At 46.3% G+C, this 17,273-nt stretch overlaps 1 protein-coding gene across 1 annotated transcript; it reads right to left on the bottom strand.

Moving 5' to 3' along the window:
* Positions 1-1,152: 1,152 nt before the first annotated feature.
* On the bottom strand, positions 1,153-8,134 carry CD93 (CD93 molecule). Its single transcript, XM_077114647.1, has 2 exons — positions 5,915-8,134; positions 1,153-5,657 (listed from the first exon to the last, which is right to left on the bottom strand). Exons 1-2 carry the CDS (start codon positions 7,720-7,722, stop codon positions 5,633-5,635), a joined length of 1,833 nt encoding a protein of 610 aa, XP_076970762.1. The 5' UTR covers positions 7,723-8,134; the 3' UTR covers positions 1,153-5,632.
* Between the last annotated feature and the right edge of the window lie 9,139 nt (positions 8,135-17,273).

The raw sequence follows: 17,273 nt of genomic DNA, 5'->3' as shown, positions 1-17,273 counted from the left end.
TTATATGTGCTTGTGTGTTGTGTATATGTGTTTGTAGGTTTGTGTCTGTTGTATGTGTCTGTAGATGAATGTGTGTGTTCTTGTGTATGTTGTGGGGTGCATGTTTGTATATATGTGTGAGTTTGTGCTGTGTGTTTTTGTGGGAACATGTCTGTGTGTGTATGTTTGTGTTTGTGTAGATATCTGTATGTTTGTGTATTGTGTGTGTTGAGGGTGCATGGCTATGTTCATGTTTGTGTTGTGCTGATCTGTTTCTGTCTGTACATGTGTGTGGTACACGTATTTGTGGATTGTGCATGTATATATGTTTGTGTTGTGTAAGGTTGAGCCTGGGTATTTTGCATATGTGGTTGTGGGTGTCTGCATGTGTGCATGTTTGTGTTTGTGTATAGTTATTTGTATTAATGTATAATTTCCAAGTGTATTTTCTTAATGTTTAACACTGTTAAAAAGATCAGCTTTATTTAACCCTAAATAATGGATGTTTGTTGCAAGCATCCTGTGTGTTAGCATGTTAAGGACAGAGTACTTCATCCTCGCTCAAGCCCTTTCTTTTGTACTAGCCACGACAAAGTGCACAACCTGAAAATCAAGGCAGACTCAGAAATAACCACCATCTGCTGCTCCCAAGCTTGTGTCGCAGTGAGATTTGTGTGCTCAAACAACCAACAATTTGCCTGTTTAATTAAACTGAAATGGATTTGCTGATAGAACAGTCTAAATGCTCCTGGGTGATTACAGTATGGTGCTTTCACGTCACACCAGCTGCTCATGTTGTGTCCTTCACCTAGCATTGCCTGTGTGATCAGAAAGATGCAGGGTTGAGGCTGCGAAGACGGAGATGCAGTGAGCAGACCCCGGAGGCAGCGAGTCAGGTCCCGTCCCAGCAGCCGTGCACACGGATGCCCTGTGACCCCTCTGCATGCCATGTTCCCGGGCCAGGTCCAGGGACCCAGAGGCAGGACGGCAGTGTCTGTCACCCAGGAAATGCACCCCAAGCTTGGTGCAGCTCCGAGAGATGCAGGTGTGGAAACATGGTAGTTAAAGCACCCTCTGTTCGGCAACTGTTTGAAAAGGAATTGGACAAATTTGATGAGCACGAATGCAAGCTCTACACATATTTGGAGTCGTTATGAAATATAACAAAACAAATTCATGACAAATGGTATTTCAGAGTTTATTAGGATGGGAGGGTATAGCAGAAAGTGCAAAGGAAGACAAAGCTGCTGTTTCTTAAAGGCACTTGAGATTGCACACAAGTCTGTCAAACTTCTGAGGGGTGACTCAGTGTTCAAGTCGACCCTCCCCCCACCTGGAGAAACATTTATGCAAAGGATGATGGAAATAAATCTTTCACAGAAACCCCATAATTCCAAAATTAGTCCAACACATTTCAAATACACATACTTAAAAAGACTTACATTTTCATTTAGCTTGCAAGTAATGCTTACTCATCTAATATCAGAGAACAAAGCCTTTTCTAGTTTAAGATAAATCTCTGCAGAGAATTCCAGCCCTGGGGAACAGTGGACAAAACCTGCTGAAAAGAAAGGCTCACCACTTGCACAGAAGAATAACAGTATCAGAAAGGAATTCCATATTTTCCATCTAAAATAGATATGCATTGTCTCCAAAAACAGACCAAAGCAATTCATTTCTTAGAAAACATTTCAGTGAGTACTGGACTTGAGGGCTGAGGTGGAATAGGGTAATTGATTATCAAATAGTTGGAGAATTTGGATCACTTTCCTTTTCTCATTATCCCCACTTATTTTTGATTGACAAACTCCACAAACCATACAGATCTAAGCGTTGAATTTTATAACCAGAGTGGGACAGATGTGTTCAGAGATCCTACTCAATTCCCATGCTAAGGCTATTGTTTAAGGTGATGAAAATATGTAGGGGACATCAAACCATTCTGCAGCTGCTAGAAAGCAATGCTTTCCTGTTTTCCTGATTTAAACAATGGAGAACCAAAGAGGAAAATAATAAGAAAAGGTTTTCCTATATTTCCTTTAAAAAAACAAAACTGCTTCATTTTGAATTCATCATGTCCAATCTCATCTCTGTTTTCTTAGTTTCCACAGGAATATTAATGGGAAAAAGGGTCAGAGCAAAAGTACCTAATAATCAAATCCATATTCTTCAAAGGCTATTCAGTGAGAAAAGTTAAGGCTCCTTCACAAATAGGCTTAACTAAGGGTTCATAGGAAGGACTTACAGAGAATAGCAGCATGCACATGTATATGTAAGAGAAAAGAAATTCAACTCCAGCCCAGTTCATTCTACAGTATCCACAAACACCCACATGCAAATGTTTAACCTTCTGCTCCATGTCTTTGCCTTATCACTGGAAAGATGTTGAGATGAGGCTTTCCAAAGATTTCCTAGATGATCATTGAGTAAAACTTTCAACTCAGAGCCTGGTGTCATTTATTCACTTGATGTCACTGGGAAACACAAGATGTGAATGTGTAACACCTCAAGCTTGGATTATGATGGTTAAAGAAGGGACGCAACCAATCACAGAAGTCAGATCTGCTGATTTCATCCTGAAGCCAAGCTGGTGAGCAGGGCTGGGCTCTCAAGTCATGCCACAATGGGTGTCCATTAAATATTCCCCAAAGAATTTTGTGGAAATATAGACATCCTGCCTTGTTTTCCAACACTCCTCAGATTACCTATGGCCATTGTTCTCCTCCAGCCTCCTCCTCCAAAAAATGACCAAGCAAAAGAACACTGATGGTCAGCTGAAATTAGCAGTGGGCAGTAAGTTGCATGTTTAAATGATCTGCCCTGGGAGAGTTTTAGTCTCGAATTACAGTTTTTCTAAGAGATTCCTAGAATGATTGAGCTATGGGCAATTCTATAAGGACAAAAAAAAAATTTCCTTGTCTCTGAGCCCCTGTGCCCAGAGCCCACAGCCCAACTTGCAGCAGGTCCTTGGGAGAGAACAAACCCCCTCAGCCTGCACGAGCCCAGTGCACTCCAGAGGTGTTGGTACTGGGGCGCAGGGAGCATCATGCACCCAGGATGACCAGAGAGCCTCTCGCCAGCTCCTTCCTACCCAAGTCTCGCCTGGGTCCACACCCCAGGGGGCCTCCTTGGATAAATGGGCAATCTGTCAACGGCCTCATGGCTGGTGACCTTTCATTTATCCAGATGCAGCGGTGGCCCCCAACTTCCTCCAAAATAAGGACTTGCAACCCTCAAACAAAATGAAAGCAGAAATAACTGAGAGTATAAAGCATCTGTTTGAGGCCAGTGGTTGTCATCAGATTCACTGCCTAGTGTGGGATTCCCGGCTGTTGTATGGTCCACAGTGCCTGGGAGGGCAGCTCAGTGTGAAGCAACCCAATGCAAATGAAGGAGATGCTTTATCTGTCAACTCATTTCCTCCCTTGTGGGTGGGGGTCCATGATCTCCCTAGAGTTGAGGAACAGGTTGTATTTCCCACCCAAACAGGAACTCAAACCCAGAGATCAGAAAACAGTGTTGGGTTGTCTTAGAAATCATAATGTCGTGAGGAGTGGGCCTGGGTGGGCTTGGGCGGCAGCTCCGTGAATTCAAGACCCCTCAGCATGGGCACGTGGTCCTCCTAAGTTAGCCAGAACGCCTGAGGACCATGGGAAGGCTTATTGGGAACCCAGAATAGAAATCTCTGTCCATCACCCAAATGTAAGTGTTTTAAAAGGCCTGAAGGTAAAGAGGTTGGATTTGCATTTGTTCCCACCTAAGTAGAAATACTGTGTCAGGTGAAGTTTTAAAACCCATCTGAATGGTCAAATGGTTGATTCCTACACAATGGACTGCAAATTGCCATTTGAGAGTCCTGTGGGCAAATAAGCTCTGTCCAGTGGACAGTCTTGCTGCCACTTAAGTGTTACACCCCCAGTATTCCAACTGAAAATGGAAAATAATTACATCACTTTTTACAGAGTAAACATTGTAAATACCCTGAGAAGCCCCACAAAGACTAATTCTTCTCATTTCATTCTCCCTTAGCTTTCCTTAAAAAAAAAAACTGAGATATAGCATGCATGTTTCAAATTTGACAAAAAGATTGACTTAATTCCTAAAACCATGTACACTCCCCAGTTGTCACCTCTGGGATAGGCGTGACGTTAGGGCGTCCTCATTCCAAGAAGCAAAATATTTGGATTGCTTGGCTTGAGGTCTGCTCTCCTGCACAGGGTGGGGAAACCGGGACCCCACTTGCTCCTCCCATGACTTCTAATACCTCTGGCCGTTGATGAATCTCGGGGCGCCTATCTGGCGACCCCAGAAAGAACCGTGCAGCGAAAGACTCACTGCCCAACACATTATATGTCACAAGAGGAGATCTTTGCAAACAAGCATTTAAAAATGACGATTCAAAATTAAAATTGCTTTGAATAGTTTTTGCTGTTACAAAGAATTTAGTTTCTCTCTCCCGGCCCCACTTTTTCTTTTTAAGAGAGAGTCCTTAAGCAACACTGTAATAAAATCCCCCATGAATTGTTTCTCATTTCCTTGCATCTCACACCCATGAGTCAGGATTCAACATTCTCATGGTGCAGCACTGACCGTGAGCTATGCCCAGCTGCTTTATAACAACAGCCTTTACCACACACCCCATCAACTCTGTCACACATTCTCTTGAAAGCACTCAGAATGAAGAATGTTCAGTGCTTCCACTATCTACCATTACAGAGCTCCAAATCAGAGCAGTATGACAGGGAACAGGGAAGCAGGCAGGTGGTGGCTGCTTGCTGCCTGCACTGGCTCAAGGACAAATTGGCCTGGACATTTTTTTTCCTTATTTAGTTTTCATCTCTTCAGTGGTCGGGTATGTGTTAGCGTCAGTACATCTAGATGAACTAATTCAAACATCCGTATGACAAATCCCCATCCTTTCTCCACAGCAGTTCATGCTTTCAAAAATACCTTTAATTCACTCAGACAACTTTCCCCAATTTATTCAAACTTTTCTTACAAAAAAAAAAAAAGACAAAACTTATATAATCTCGAGATTCCCTGCCTCCTTGCTACCTGAACAGTGAATTTTCCTCCTGATTGTTCTGGAGGATTCCAACCACATCAAACCCAGGGGGACTCATGATGGAAAAATGCATAAATGTAAATATGAAAAAATTTTTCCAGTCCTGAATGTGTTCACTTTGACCAAAAAAGAAAAAAAAAATGACCTTATATAATTATAATTAAACAATTAATCTGTCTCTCTGATACAAAGAAAAACTAATCATTTTAATCCTAATCAGCAGACAGTTTTCTTCTTCAGATGACTGAAGTGAACAGAGAAGAGGTTCGGAGGGAGCCGGCTAGCACCTGACTTGTAAACACCTGGACGCAGAATCCATGGGAAACACGAAATCAGTCACATTTGAATTTGAAAAGGGAAAGTGAGTGAGAAGTGTCAATGTTCGCAAAAGTCCTACAAGTAGAGCCCACGGGTGGCTTCCACTTTAGGAAAGCCACACAACATGGAAAATACCTGCACACTTCAAGCTGCAGTCTTTTAAGGAGAAGGTTTGCAAACAACTGCTGCCAGTCCAACCCCTTGGACAGGTGCTAGAAGCTCCGAGGACCGTGGCAGCCGACGGCAGGTGCCTTTGGGGTCACCTCACCTTCAACAGTCCGTCCCAGGTGCTGGACTACGAAAAACAAAAGGTGACAGCGTTGGGGTGCAGGTGTTCTTGGTGCATGCAGGGCTCGACCTCAGGGAGCCTGGGGCCACACTGTGCCGCGGGCAGCTCAGTACATTCTGAGTGAAGCTCCCCTGCGCTTCCAGGATGGCTTAACCAAGCAGAACTTGGTCTTGCCCTCCACCCCCACGGCTGAGCTTGTGCTGCACCCCCACCTTGAGGCTGACCCTCCCACCTCCTCCTGGCTACCGCAGGGCTTTCTTTACCTGTACTGGTTCTCCATGGCCCTGCTCTCGGCTCTCTCTGGAACCCAGGAGTAACTGTCAGCTGCACTCTGGGGCTTCTTCTCCTTTTCCTCCTTCTTGGCTTTCCGCTTGCGGTAGACCAGCAACCCTAGAGCCAGGGCCAGCATGAGGAGAATGGCCACCACGGTGCCCAGAATGTAGAACAAGAGCAGTTTTTGCCCATCAGTGCTGCCATCGCTTTGTTGGGCCACAGAATCGTCATTGATGGAAGCCCCCGCTGCAGACGCGCCGCGGCCAGCTGTAGTCGTGGGGCGTCTGGTGCTGGGCTCCAGCCTGAGGCCGGGGGTCCCACTGGGCACCAGGGTCTGGGTTGGGGCATGGGTGACGGACGTGTCGGATAGGAGGGAGGGTCTCCTGGTGACGGGTGCCGTGTCGGAGGTGTACTCGGGGGCCCGGGTGGGATTGGGCGTCATGGTGGAAGGAATGGTGCTCCCCTCTCCACCTCCCTCGGCCTCTCCAGGGAGAGACCCGGTTGGGGGTCCCAGGGATGTGTAGCCGAAGGTGCAGGAGACCCCATCGGAGGCCAGCTGTGAGCCTGATGGGCAGCTGCAGTGGAAAGAACCCTGGGTATTGGTGCAGCCCTGGGCACATGGGGAGAGGCCCGGGGCACACTCGTCCACATCCAGACATGACTCCTCTCCCTCTCCAGGGCCTCCGGGCTCATAGCCCACCCAGCACTCGCAGCTGAAGCCCCCGGGGGTGTTGATACACTCCTGGGGGCAGGGGGAGCCAAGGCACTCATCAATGTCCTCACAGTCTAGCTGGCTTGGGTCCAGCTGGTAGCCTGGGGGACAGTGGCAGGTGTAACCCTGCCATTGGGGCTCAGGGACACACATGGCCATCCCTCGGCACGGGTCTGAACTACAGGGGCTCCGAGAGGCGCAAGTCACCAGGTCGTCCAGTAGCCGGAACCCAGGGCGGCAGCCGCAGCGGAAGGAGCCATCCCCTCCATCGAAGCAGTCCTGCTGGCAGCCTCCGTTGTTGAAACTGCAGCCGAGCTTGGAGCTGGTACAGAGGGGACCCGAGCTGTCCCAATCAAATACGCCGGAGTCTTTCTCCTTGCACAAGAAGTAGTGTGCCTCCTCCTTGCCCTCATCACCGCAAGTCACATCGGCCGAAGAGGCGAAGGGCACAGCCCCAAGGGAGGAGCTGGTGGCCAGGAAGGGGGTGGTGTAGGTCACCTGCCCGGGGCCCCCCAGGGCCAGGGGCCGGCACATGCCTTTGAAGCTGAACTTGCACACAAAGCCCTCCACGTTGCTCACGGGGTTGCCAGGGGTCCCACACGGGCCCTCGGACCACTTGGGGAGGCTGTCGGGGAGCAGCGACAGGGCCTTGTTGAACAGGAGGGCCACGCAGCGCCTGGAGATGCACGTGCTCTTGCCCTCCTTTTGCCAGTTGGTGTAGGGCGTGTGCTCCCCGCCGCCCACCCAGCTGAAGCCCTTCAGGGGCAGGTTGGGATCCCAGCACTTGCCCTTCTCCCGCTGCAGCCCGATCCAGAACTTGCCCATCGTGGCCTCCGAGGACACCTGGGGCTTCAGCAGCTGGGTCAGGGAGTCCTGGATGTGCCGGGCTTCCTCCTCGGACTTCACCGTGGCCAGGTTGCCCCCGTTGGCGCTGCAGTTCCGCTGGGCCTCTGCCGCACTCAGCTTGCCCCAGTGGGCCGTGTAGCAGGCCTTCCCCGCACAGACCACGGCCTCTTCGGCCACCCCAGCCCCGGCCTGACCCAGGAGCAGCAGCAGAAGCAGCAACTGGCAGCTGGAGGTGGCCATGCCGTCCCCTCTCTCAGCTTCCAGGGCACCGGGTCAGAGGAGCCCAGGGCTCAGCCGCAGCCGCTCTGGCACCACGAGGACACAAAGGCTGCGGGCTTTGCACGTCCCCCTGCCCCACGGCGCATCCTGTGGCTGCCGTCCTCCTTATTTCTCACCGGATACCGGGGCTTCCTGGAATGAATAGCCTTCTGCCTCCTCCTGCCTTCATCACAGTTTTGTTGTGCATAAAAGGAACCAGGCAGCTGTGCTGGGTCCCTGGCTGAGTGCTGTGGAAATGCTGCGTAGTTTGGGGGGAAAAGGAGTTTCTAGCTCAAAGATACAATCTGCTTTATTTTGGCTTCATTCTCTTTCCCATCTGCATGGGAAGCTTAAATGGCATGCTACAAAATGGGAGGGGGTTTGGGAAGGAGGAGTGCTAGGAACTTGAGAGAACCCACTTAGTAACCCATAATAAAATTCCACTTTGGTTTACAAGCCATGAAAAGAGAAAAATAAATAAAAGAAAATGGACACTTGAGATATGAAGCCATGGAGAATTGTTATTTTCAGCTTTTTTTAGAAGCAAAGAGGATTTTTCTTTTGCCTATCTCATGCTCCCCTGCTGGATTCGGGAGTCCTTTTTCTGTTATTCTCCCCCATCGGGAACTTTAAATAGATAAGTGGGCAGGCTTTAAATAGGAACTGAGCCGTGGGAATGTCTGCTTTCCTACTGCAGCCAAACTCCCCAAGAAGGAGAAGCCGAATGGGGGAAAGTTGGCAGTTTTCAGAGTGCGAGTCGTTACACTATGAGGTGGCAGGGTCACCCAAAGCGTCTGAGAGTGAAGGAAATGAGAACGTCTCCAAGGCCGCAGTTTGCACGCTTGCCACCCACCCCTCCCTGGCTCTGCTGAGTCCACCATGGTGGGCTCAGGGTCAGGATTCTGGACAGGGAAAGAGAGTCCGGGCCGCAGCCGCGATCTTCCAAAGCCAGTAAGTCAAAGTCTCCTCTTCTGCAACAACAGGCAAGCTCTGCCCATCAGGGCTGTCTTTGGTTGGGAATTCCCAGAAGCAGACCTTGAGATGAGGAAGTTTAGAATCTAAATCAGGTTGTTCCCGGCGCCTGCTGGAACAGGGGTAGTTTATTCAGGAGGATGTATTAGTCAGTGCTCTTCAGTGTTCCCAGTTAGCCTACTGAGATTTTGAATCTGGGTCTGGGTGGAGGTCGGGTACAACATGACGGGAGACTGAGGCAATAATGCAGGAGAAGCGATCACCTCTCATCCCAGGTCCCCATGAGACAATTTCCACATCCCCACTGCATCACGGGAAGAGCCGTGGGCTCCGAAAGACCCGCCAGCAGGTGGCGGGGGTGGGCGGGGGGGTGGGGGTGGGGTACATGAACAGTGAGTGTTCTTGGCCTTTGTGGTGGGATCTGGAAAGCAGTAGAGTTGTCGGCTTATCATTCGGGGCCAGTCATAGGTTTTGGGTGAAGCATGTGGGTGGCCGCAAATGTGGTTTTGAGCTCTGGGGACATTTTATGCACCAGGGGTGGACAACTGTTTATTAACCAGACCAAAGGTCAGTATTGGGCAAGCGGCAGGCTCAAAGGAAGATGTTGAGGCTTCATATAGAAAATACCAAGAAAGGTTAGGGCATCCAGAGAAGCAGAACAGACAGGATATATATACATAGGACTATATGAAATGGCATTTATTGTATGGGATTGTCTCATGTGACCTTATGGGATGGCAAGTCCAATTTCTGTAGGGCAGGCTGCCCCCTGGAAACTGATGAGGTAATGCTGAATTTGAGTCTGAGTTTCTTAGGGCAAGCCAGCTGGTTGAAGGTGAGGCAGAAATTCTTTTATCTGATCTCTGAAATCCTCAGTTCTGGCTTTAAAATCTCCAAATAATTGGATGAGGACACTCCTATTGCTGAAGGGAACTCCATTGTTGTAGATGCAATCAGCCATAAAAACAATCAACTGATTATAGATGCAAATCCACCTATAAGATACCCTCACAGTAGCAATCAGGTCAGTTCTTGCTTGACCAAACAATTGCACACTGTGACCTGGCTGTGTTGACATATGAACTGTGAACCATTACAGAGGGGGGTGAGCCAGGGAAAGGGAGGCACCAATAGAGGTAACAATGAGCAGATGACCCTGGAAGCAACTGGAGCTTAGCTCAGCTGGGGCACTCTGGGACACAAGGTAGAAAATGCCTCAGAATTGTTCCACCCACAGGGGAAGGAATTAGGGGTATTTTTCCTCCAGCTCATTTAGTCACTAGCTGAGGGGTCAACCCCTCAATGCACTGGACTAACCCATGAGGGCCCAGCACACTGGAAGAGACACTCAGGTACAGAGTCTCAGGTGACTGCTGATAGTTCATGGACATGGCACCGCATCTGCCATGTTGGCCCATCACAGAGAGTTAAGTTAGATTGTCACGAGGGTTAGGGACTCACTGCCTCTCAGCTTCCTGAGGAGAGAAGATGCCCACTTCAGACTCCAGTTGGAGACTCCTCAGAGAATGTTCCTTACATCCTTCCTATTTTAGAGAAGGTATTTGAGATATTCCAGAGGCCATCTCCCAGAACCCACTGCACCCTCTCAGCACTCCTTGGTGCCTATAGAGAGTCCTTCCTTCCTTCATTCATTCAACAGATATTTATTAAGCACCTACTGTGCATTGACTAGACACTGGGATTCCAAGAGGGACCTCCTTTCTCCATGACCCCTGAAGTCTATTACAGAACACAGATTTTAACTAGTCACAGCACTGATCCTGATTGCATTGCAGTTGTGAAAGAAGCCGGGCAAGAGAAGTACAAGGTGTCAGGAAAGGTAATTTCAGGGGCAAATAGGAAGTCTCCTCTGAGGAAGAAATGCAACGGCATTAGTATCTCCGGGGGAATAGCTAAGAGGAGGAATAGCGGGTAGACAGAGAGAATGGCATGGTCAAGACCCCACTGTGAAAGGACGGAAACTTCAGGAGGGAACAAATGACGTTATGGTGAGCCTGGGGCTGAGAGAATGGGGAGGAGAAAGGAGGGAGGGGAGACAACCAAATAGTGCGTATCTGGGGCTTTGTTCTAAATCCCTGGGAAACACCAAGGGGGTGACATGACAACAGAATAGTCCCTCCCCCTGTGGAGTGGGGATGGAGCAAAGTTCCCAGAGCAGTGTGGGAGGACCCCTAAGGAAGCCACTGCAGGTTTACCAGCAAGAGACGGTGGCAAGTTGGTGGTCTTCATGGATTAGGGACAGCAGGTTCAAAAGATACTTAGGATCTAGAGTAAGCTGTCCTTGGTACTTGGTGGAGTGGAAATTTAAGGGCGGGGAGGTATGGAAAGAGATTTTATGGTTTCTAGCTTATATTTCAAGGGATGGGGTGGGAGGTGGAGGGAGACAGCTTATCATTATCTCACTCTCAAAGGCTCTAAATTCCTTCTCGGAACTGGGGAAATTAGAAGTGTCTTGAGAATCCTGGTGTCCTGGCCACACGTAGGGGTCGTACGTTTGGGCTTGATGTGGGTCAGTATTGACCTTTTCCAGAGAAAAGTTGCATTTTTAAAGTTTTATTTACAGATAGGTGACTATTTAATATTCTATAATATTAATCCAGCCTGGCATACACTCACAGCATAGGATCCTTCTCCTACTCTTCTCTCCTACTTGCACAATCAGAGCTGGATTCCTCCATTAACTATTGTGAATGTGCAGAATTTGTCAAGCATTTTGCTTACAATGCTTAGGGATACTGGCAGATGTGTGACTTATAGCTTGTTAGCCACTGTGACCCCCAGATCTTTGCCAGGGCATCTTTTCAGGTGGCAGTTCTTTATCTTTCACGTGGAAACTTTCAAATCAACTACCCTTCACTTAGCCAAGTTTTGAGATCTTAAAGAAGAAAATCAGCTAGCAGGAACTTTGCTCAATGTACACATCTATTAACCCAGAAAGGATTTGTCAAGTGTCATTGTGTGAAAAGCCATGATGTAAAGTAGAGGAAAGGCCCTGCCTGGAGTCAGGGGCCATAGATTCTACCTCATTAACTCTGTTAGCTTCATTGACACAGCTTCAACTCTTATTTCCCTTACCTGCAAATAAAGAGGTAGAAACAGGGCTTCTGAACACACCGTATCACTCTGACATAGACTAAAGTGGCACCATGCTTCTCTCTTCAAGAGCTGGGGAGAAAGCAGCTGGGGAAGGAGTGGAATAAGCTCAGTGCTGAACTCTCACTGAATCTCAGAAGGAACAAAATCGGCTCAGCAAACCTCAGAGATCCAATGATACTCCCACCCTTAAATTGACCCCCCAAGTGTCAAATTACAGTGCCATTTTTCTACTAATTATTTACTCCTTTCCTTGTTGCCTACATCTTCTAAATTCCACTCTATACCTTGGCCCTTCTACCCCCTCCTGAGGGCTTGGTTGGGGCATTATCGACTGGGTTCTTCCCAGGCTCAGAGCTCCCTGATTGTCCTCTTTTGTGCATCTGGTATACTTCATAGAGGAGGAGGTGGTGTCCCAAAAGACTAAGAGATGATGCCTGCAAACTTGGTTTCTGGGTGGGAGTCAACTGAGTTTCACCAAATATTTAGAGTATTTTGGTTGCAAAGTTTTCAGGAAGTTCTGAACTTCATATACCCAAATTCTTTCATGGTCGCTGATTTACCAGTATGGAGATTAAATAAAGCTTCCTCAAGGATCCTTAAAGAACAATCAGCAGTGGGGGGCACAGAAGACCATCCTTGGCAGATCTTTGGATGGAAGCCAGTCTAAGGGTCTGTATTAATTTATTAATGCTGCTGGAAAGCAATATACCAGAAATGGAATGGCTTTTACAAAGGGGATTTAATAAGATACAAGTTTACTGTTTTAAGACCATCATATTATCCAAATTAAGGCATGAACAAGATTCACCTTCACTCAAGAAAGGCCAATGCCATCTGGAACATCCCTGTCAACTGGGAAGGCACATGGCTGGCCTCTGCTGGTCTCTTGTTCTTGGGCTCCATTGCTTTCAGTCTCTGTTCCTCTGGGGGTTCCTCACTTGACTTCTCCAGGCTGGATTTAATCTCTTGGCTTCTTTTGGCTCTCTCAAGGTTTTGGCTTACTTAGCATCTCAGGGGAAAACGCATGGTGACATCTTCTGGGTTCTGCCCATCTTTAGCCATCTGCTCTCTCTGTTGGCACTCCAAGCATCTCCAAACATCCGTATCTGTGTCAGTTCTGAAGCAGCTATTCTCCAGCCACCTGCATTTGAGGTTTCTCCAAAATGTGCCCCTTTTTAAAGGACTCCAGAAAACTAATCAAGAACCACCTTGAATGTGTGGAACACATCTTCGTTTAATCAAAAGGTCATACCCACAATCAGTTGTGTTACCTCTCCAGGGAAACAATCCAATCAAAGTTTTCCATCCTAAACAATAGGTCTGGCCAGTGGCACTGACATAGGTCCAGAGTGGATGGAGTGATGAGCCAACTGGTCTGATAATTCTGGACTCTCAAATGAGGACTTGGAGCTGTCTTTTTTTTTTCATTGTGATAACATATATGTGACATAATACTTTCCATTTTAGCCATTTTCGAGTGTGCAATTCAGTTGCATTCATTACTTTTACAATGTTGTGCTACCAGTACCAAGATCTTTTTGCGACCCCAAAAAGAAACCCTCCCCATTCCTGCTTCCCCTGGCCCCTGGTAACTTCTGGTCTACTTTCTATCTGTATGGATTTACTTACTCCATACATACAGATATTTCATATAAGTGGAATCACATAGTACTTGTCCTTTCATGTCTTGTTCGAGCTTTCTTTTTAAATGGGCTTACCCATTCACTTCACCTTACGCTGGGGATGGACTGTTGTGATTTTAAATGTGGGGAGAGTGTAATCTCTCCATGACACTGGAGCAGACTGATTGTGAATTATTCAGGTAACTAACTTGACTTTTTGGTGGTTTATTTTTTTCTTGGACTAAAAATTGAATTAAGAACGGTGTACAAAGGACACAGCATTTTTCCTGGCACTCATAGCAGGACCCAGTAGAGAGTGAGTTGGTTTCTCCCCTTTGTTCATCATTAATAAAATGTAGTGTGAGCATGTACAATTTACCAAGCTGTCTTCACGGCATGTGGAGGGCAGGTGTGGGCTGTAATGCATGACAGGCTCTTACCTTTGGACTTTGTTCCATTCAGGTGGGGGGAGGGATGGGACTTGACCGCAGACCCTCAGTGGAGAGCTGGCTCCCCTGGATGGTCAGCAGCACCTCTCTGAGTAAGTGAAGGACACCTTACAAAGAGTACTGTGATCCTCAGGTGCAGTCCATGGTCCCAGAAGGGAGGACTTGTGGGTTCCCCAGGGCTTCCAGGTGTCCTTGTAGGCTGACAGAAAATAGCTCTGGCACATGTCTGAGACACATCTGCCAAGAATTTTAAAACAGTAATAAAACTGATTAAAAATCAGGCCTTTAAAAGTTTTTCTTTTCGATTATCTTTCTCTTCACCAAATTCTGGCAACTTGAAACAATCTTGTCTTAGTTTTCCAGCCACTAAAGTGAATACTATGCAATGGCTTGGCTTAAGCAATCAGAATTTATTGGCTCATGGTTTAACACTAGGAGAAGTCCAAAAGTGGGGTTTCAGTAAAGTAATGCTTGGTGGTGTTTGGTAATGACCAAGGTAATTCTTGGTCAGCAAGGTGGCACTTGTGGACTGGCAGCTGGGCAATTCTGTAGTCCTTTGGCTTTTCCATCATATGGTGATGCACAAGGCAGCACCTACTTTCTTTTCTGGTTCTGTTGACTCCCAGCTTTCTCTTTCTACAGCTAAATCCCATCCTGCTTATAGAGGACTCTAGTAATCCAGATTAAAGCCCAACCTCATTCAGTTGTCCACACCTCAGCTAAAAATATCATCTTCAAAAGGATATTTTTAGGAATGAATTCAGGTTAAGAACATGTGTCTCTGGGGTACATAATTCAACCTTCCACAAATGTCAATGTCAATATTCTCCTCTTTGGGAAAAAAAGTATATTTATGATCTAAAAACAACTGTTTTTACACCATTTTTTTTCCATGGGCAGGCACCAGAAATCGAACCCTGGTCTCTGGTATGGCAGGCGAGAATTCTGCCTTCTGAATCACTGTAGACCACCCAAAGGACAGTTTTTTTTTTTTTTAACATGGGCAGAACTGGAAATCAAACCTGGGTCTCTGGCATGGCAGGCGAGAACTCAGTCACTGATGGCAAGCGAGATCTCTGCCTCTGAGGCACCATTGCCCACTCTACAACGTTTTATAATTGTTTTTATAACATTACCAAAAGTGATGTTTTTATAACATCACTGTTTTTAATAACGTGTGTAAGCTTCAGAGTAGCACCTATAAATTACTTATCTTTTAATAAGCACTGTATTCTACAAAGTGATTACTTTGGAGAGTTTCAAGTTATGAAATTGGCCTCTGGTCCTCATGGACTAACTCATACATGGTTCTTTGGGAGCAAGCTCCTAATGGTGGGAATCACACAAGCTCCTTTAGCCCCAGACCCCAGTAGGATGACACCTTCCCATCTTTACACAGTTGACTCATGGTAACTCAAGTTAACTGTATTAGCTAGGGTTCTCTAGTGAAACAGAATCAGCAGGAGATATCTATAAATATAAAACTTATAAAAGAGTTTCACATAGCCATGGAGATGTAGAGTCCAAGGTCTGTAGGGCAGACTGTGAGGTGGCAGTTCCAATGAAGGTTTTCAAGAAACTCTCAGAAGAGGCTGGCTGGCTGAGGCAAGAAGAGTGACTGTCTCTTCTGAATTCTCCTTCAAAATGTTTTGGTGATGAGATTAAGTATCACTCAGTGCAAGAAGCTCTGGGTGCCACCAACGTGGTCATGATTTAAGCCCATGAAATATCATCACAGCAACAGACAGGCCGGTGCTTGCCCAACTAGACAACCAGGTACCACCACCTGGCCAAGTTGACACTGAACTTGACCATCACAGTAACTAATGACCCCATAGACAAGGTAACAAGGAAGAAACAGAACTTGAGTTGCTTCAGTTCTCTGTGACCACTTGGAGTTTTTGTGTTTAAAGTTTGAAACAGTGGGGCATATATATATGTTCCATATATCGTATACAACGAATGGCTCACAATATCATCACATAGTTGTATATTTATCAACATTATAATTTCTTAGAACATTTGGATCACTCCAGGAAAAGAAATAAAAAGATAAAGAAAAAACTCATACGTACCATACTCCTTACCCCTCCTTTTCATTGACCACTAGTATTTACATCTACCCAATTTATTTTATGCCTTACCCCCCTATTATCTACGTATCCATACTTTTTAGTCATCTGTCTGTACCCTGGATAAGAGGAACACTAGATGCAAGGTTTTCACAAATCGCACAGTCACATTGTAAAAGTTATATCTATACAATCGCCTTCAAGAATCAAGGCTACTGGAACACAGCTCAACAGTTTCAGGTACTTTCCTCCAGCCACTCCAATACACCATAAACTAAAAAGGGATATCTATATAATGCCTAAGAATAACCACTAGGTTAACCTCTTGATTCTGCTTGAGATCTCTCAGCCACTGAAACTTTGTCTCATTTCTCTCTTTCCCCTTTTGGTCAAGAAGACTTTCCTCATCCCGTAATCCCATGTCCCAACTCATGCCAGGAGTTCTATCCCATGTCGCCAGAGAGATTTACACCACTTGGAGTCATGCCCCACACAGTGGAGAGGGCACTGAGTTCACCTGTCAAGCTGGTTGAGAGAGAGAGGCCACATCTGAGCAACAAAAAAGGTTTTCTGGGGGTGACTCTTAGGCCTAATTTTAAGTAGGCTTAGTCTATCTTATGTAGGAATAAGTTTCCTAGGGGTGAATTCCGAGATCTATCGCATGGCCAGCCTATTGATTTGGTTTGCCTACTGCTTGCAAGAATATCAGAAAATCTCTAAATGGGGACTTGAATATTTCCTCCTTTCTCCCCAGTCCTCCAAGGGGACTTTGCAAATACTTCTGTATTCATTGTCCAAATTATATATGTAGGTGCATCACACTAACAAGGACAAACAAAGTCTCAACACCCTATTCAAGATTCTGTGTACTTATGGTGTTCAACTAAACTGACCATAAAAGTTAAATTAGGTAATGCACTGCCCAAAATATAAATTTTGTACCAAATAAACATCTCTCCCTTTGGTCTCACATAGAAGTTGAAGCTTTAAAATATGGACAATAATATCCTTTGCCCTGTATTCTGATCTATTTTAGTTCTATCCAGATCAGCTTCTTTCATATCCCTACTTGAAGTTTGATTTCTTTTACAACTTTTTAAACAGCTCTTGTATGAGGTACTGCTGACTTTCATAGCTTCAGAGCTCTGAGACTCAGTGTCACATAAATACCCAAAGTTTCTGGAAATGACCAGGATATATACAAACAGCTCAGTATCTCAGACTTTAGAAATAACAGTTACAACTCCTGAATATATGTGGCTGCTGTAAGAATGTACAAACTAGGACCTTTTACTGAACGT

This window comes from Tamandua tetradactyla, chromosome 1, assembly GCF_023851605.1.
Source record: "Tamandua tetradactyla isolate mTamTet1 chromosome 1, mTamTet1.pri, whole genome shotgun sequence".
NCBI classification, from domain to species: Eukaryota; Metazoa; Chordata; class Mammalia; order Pilosa; family Myrmecophagidae; genus Tamandua; species Tamandua tetradactyla.
Note: the sequence above shows the minus strand (reverse complement) of the source record. Positions and strands in the feature narration are given on the sequence as shown.

What these genes read in the sequence shown, in the direction of transcription:
- CD93 (XM_077114647.1), bottom strand. Translation starts at nt 7,722, where the DNA reads ATGGCCACCTCCAGCTGCCAGTTGCTGCTTCTGCTGCTGCTCCTGGGT. An exon ending in GCCATGGAGAACCAGTACAG is followed by an intron (nt 5,658 to 5,914) that starts GTAAAGAAAGCC and finishes TGTTTTTCGTAG; the next exon opens with TCCAGCACCTGGGACGGACT.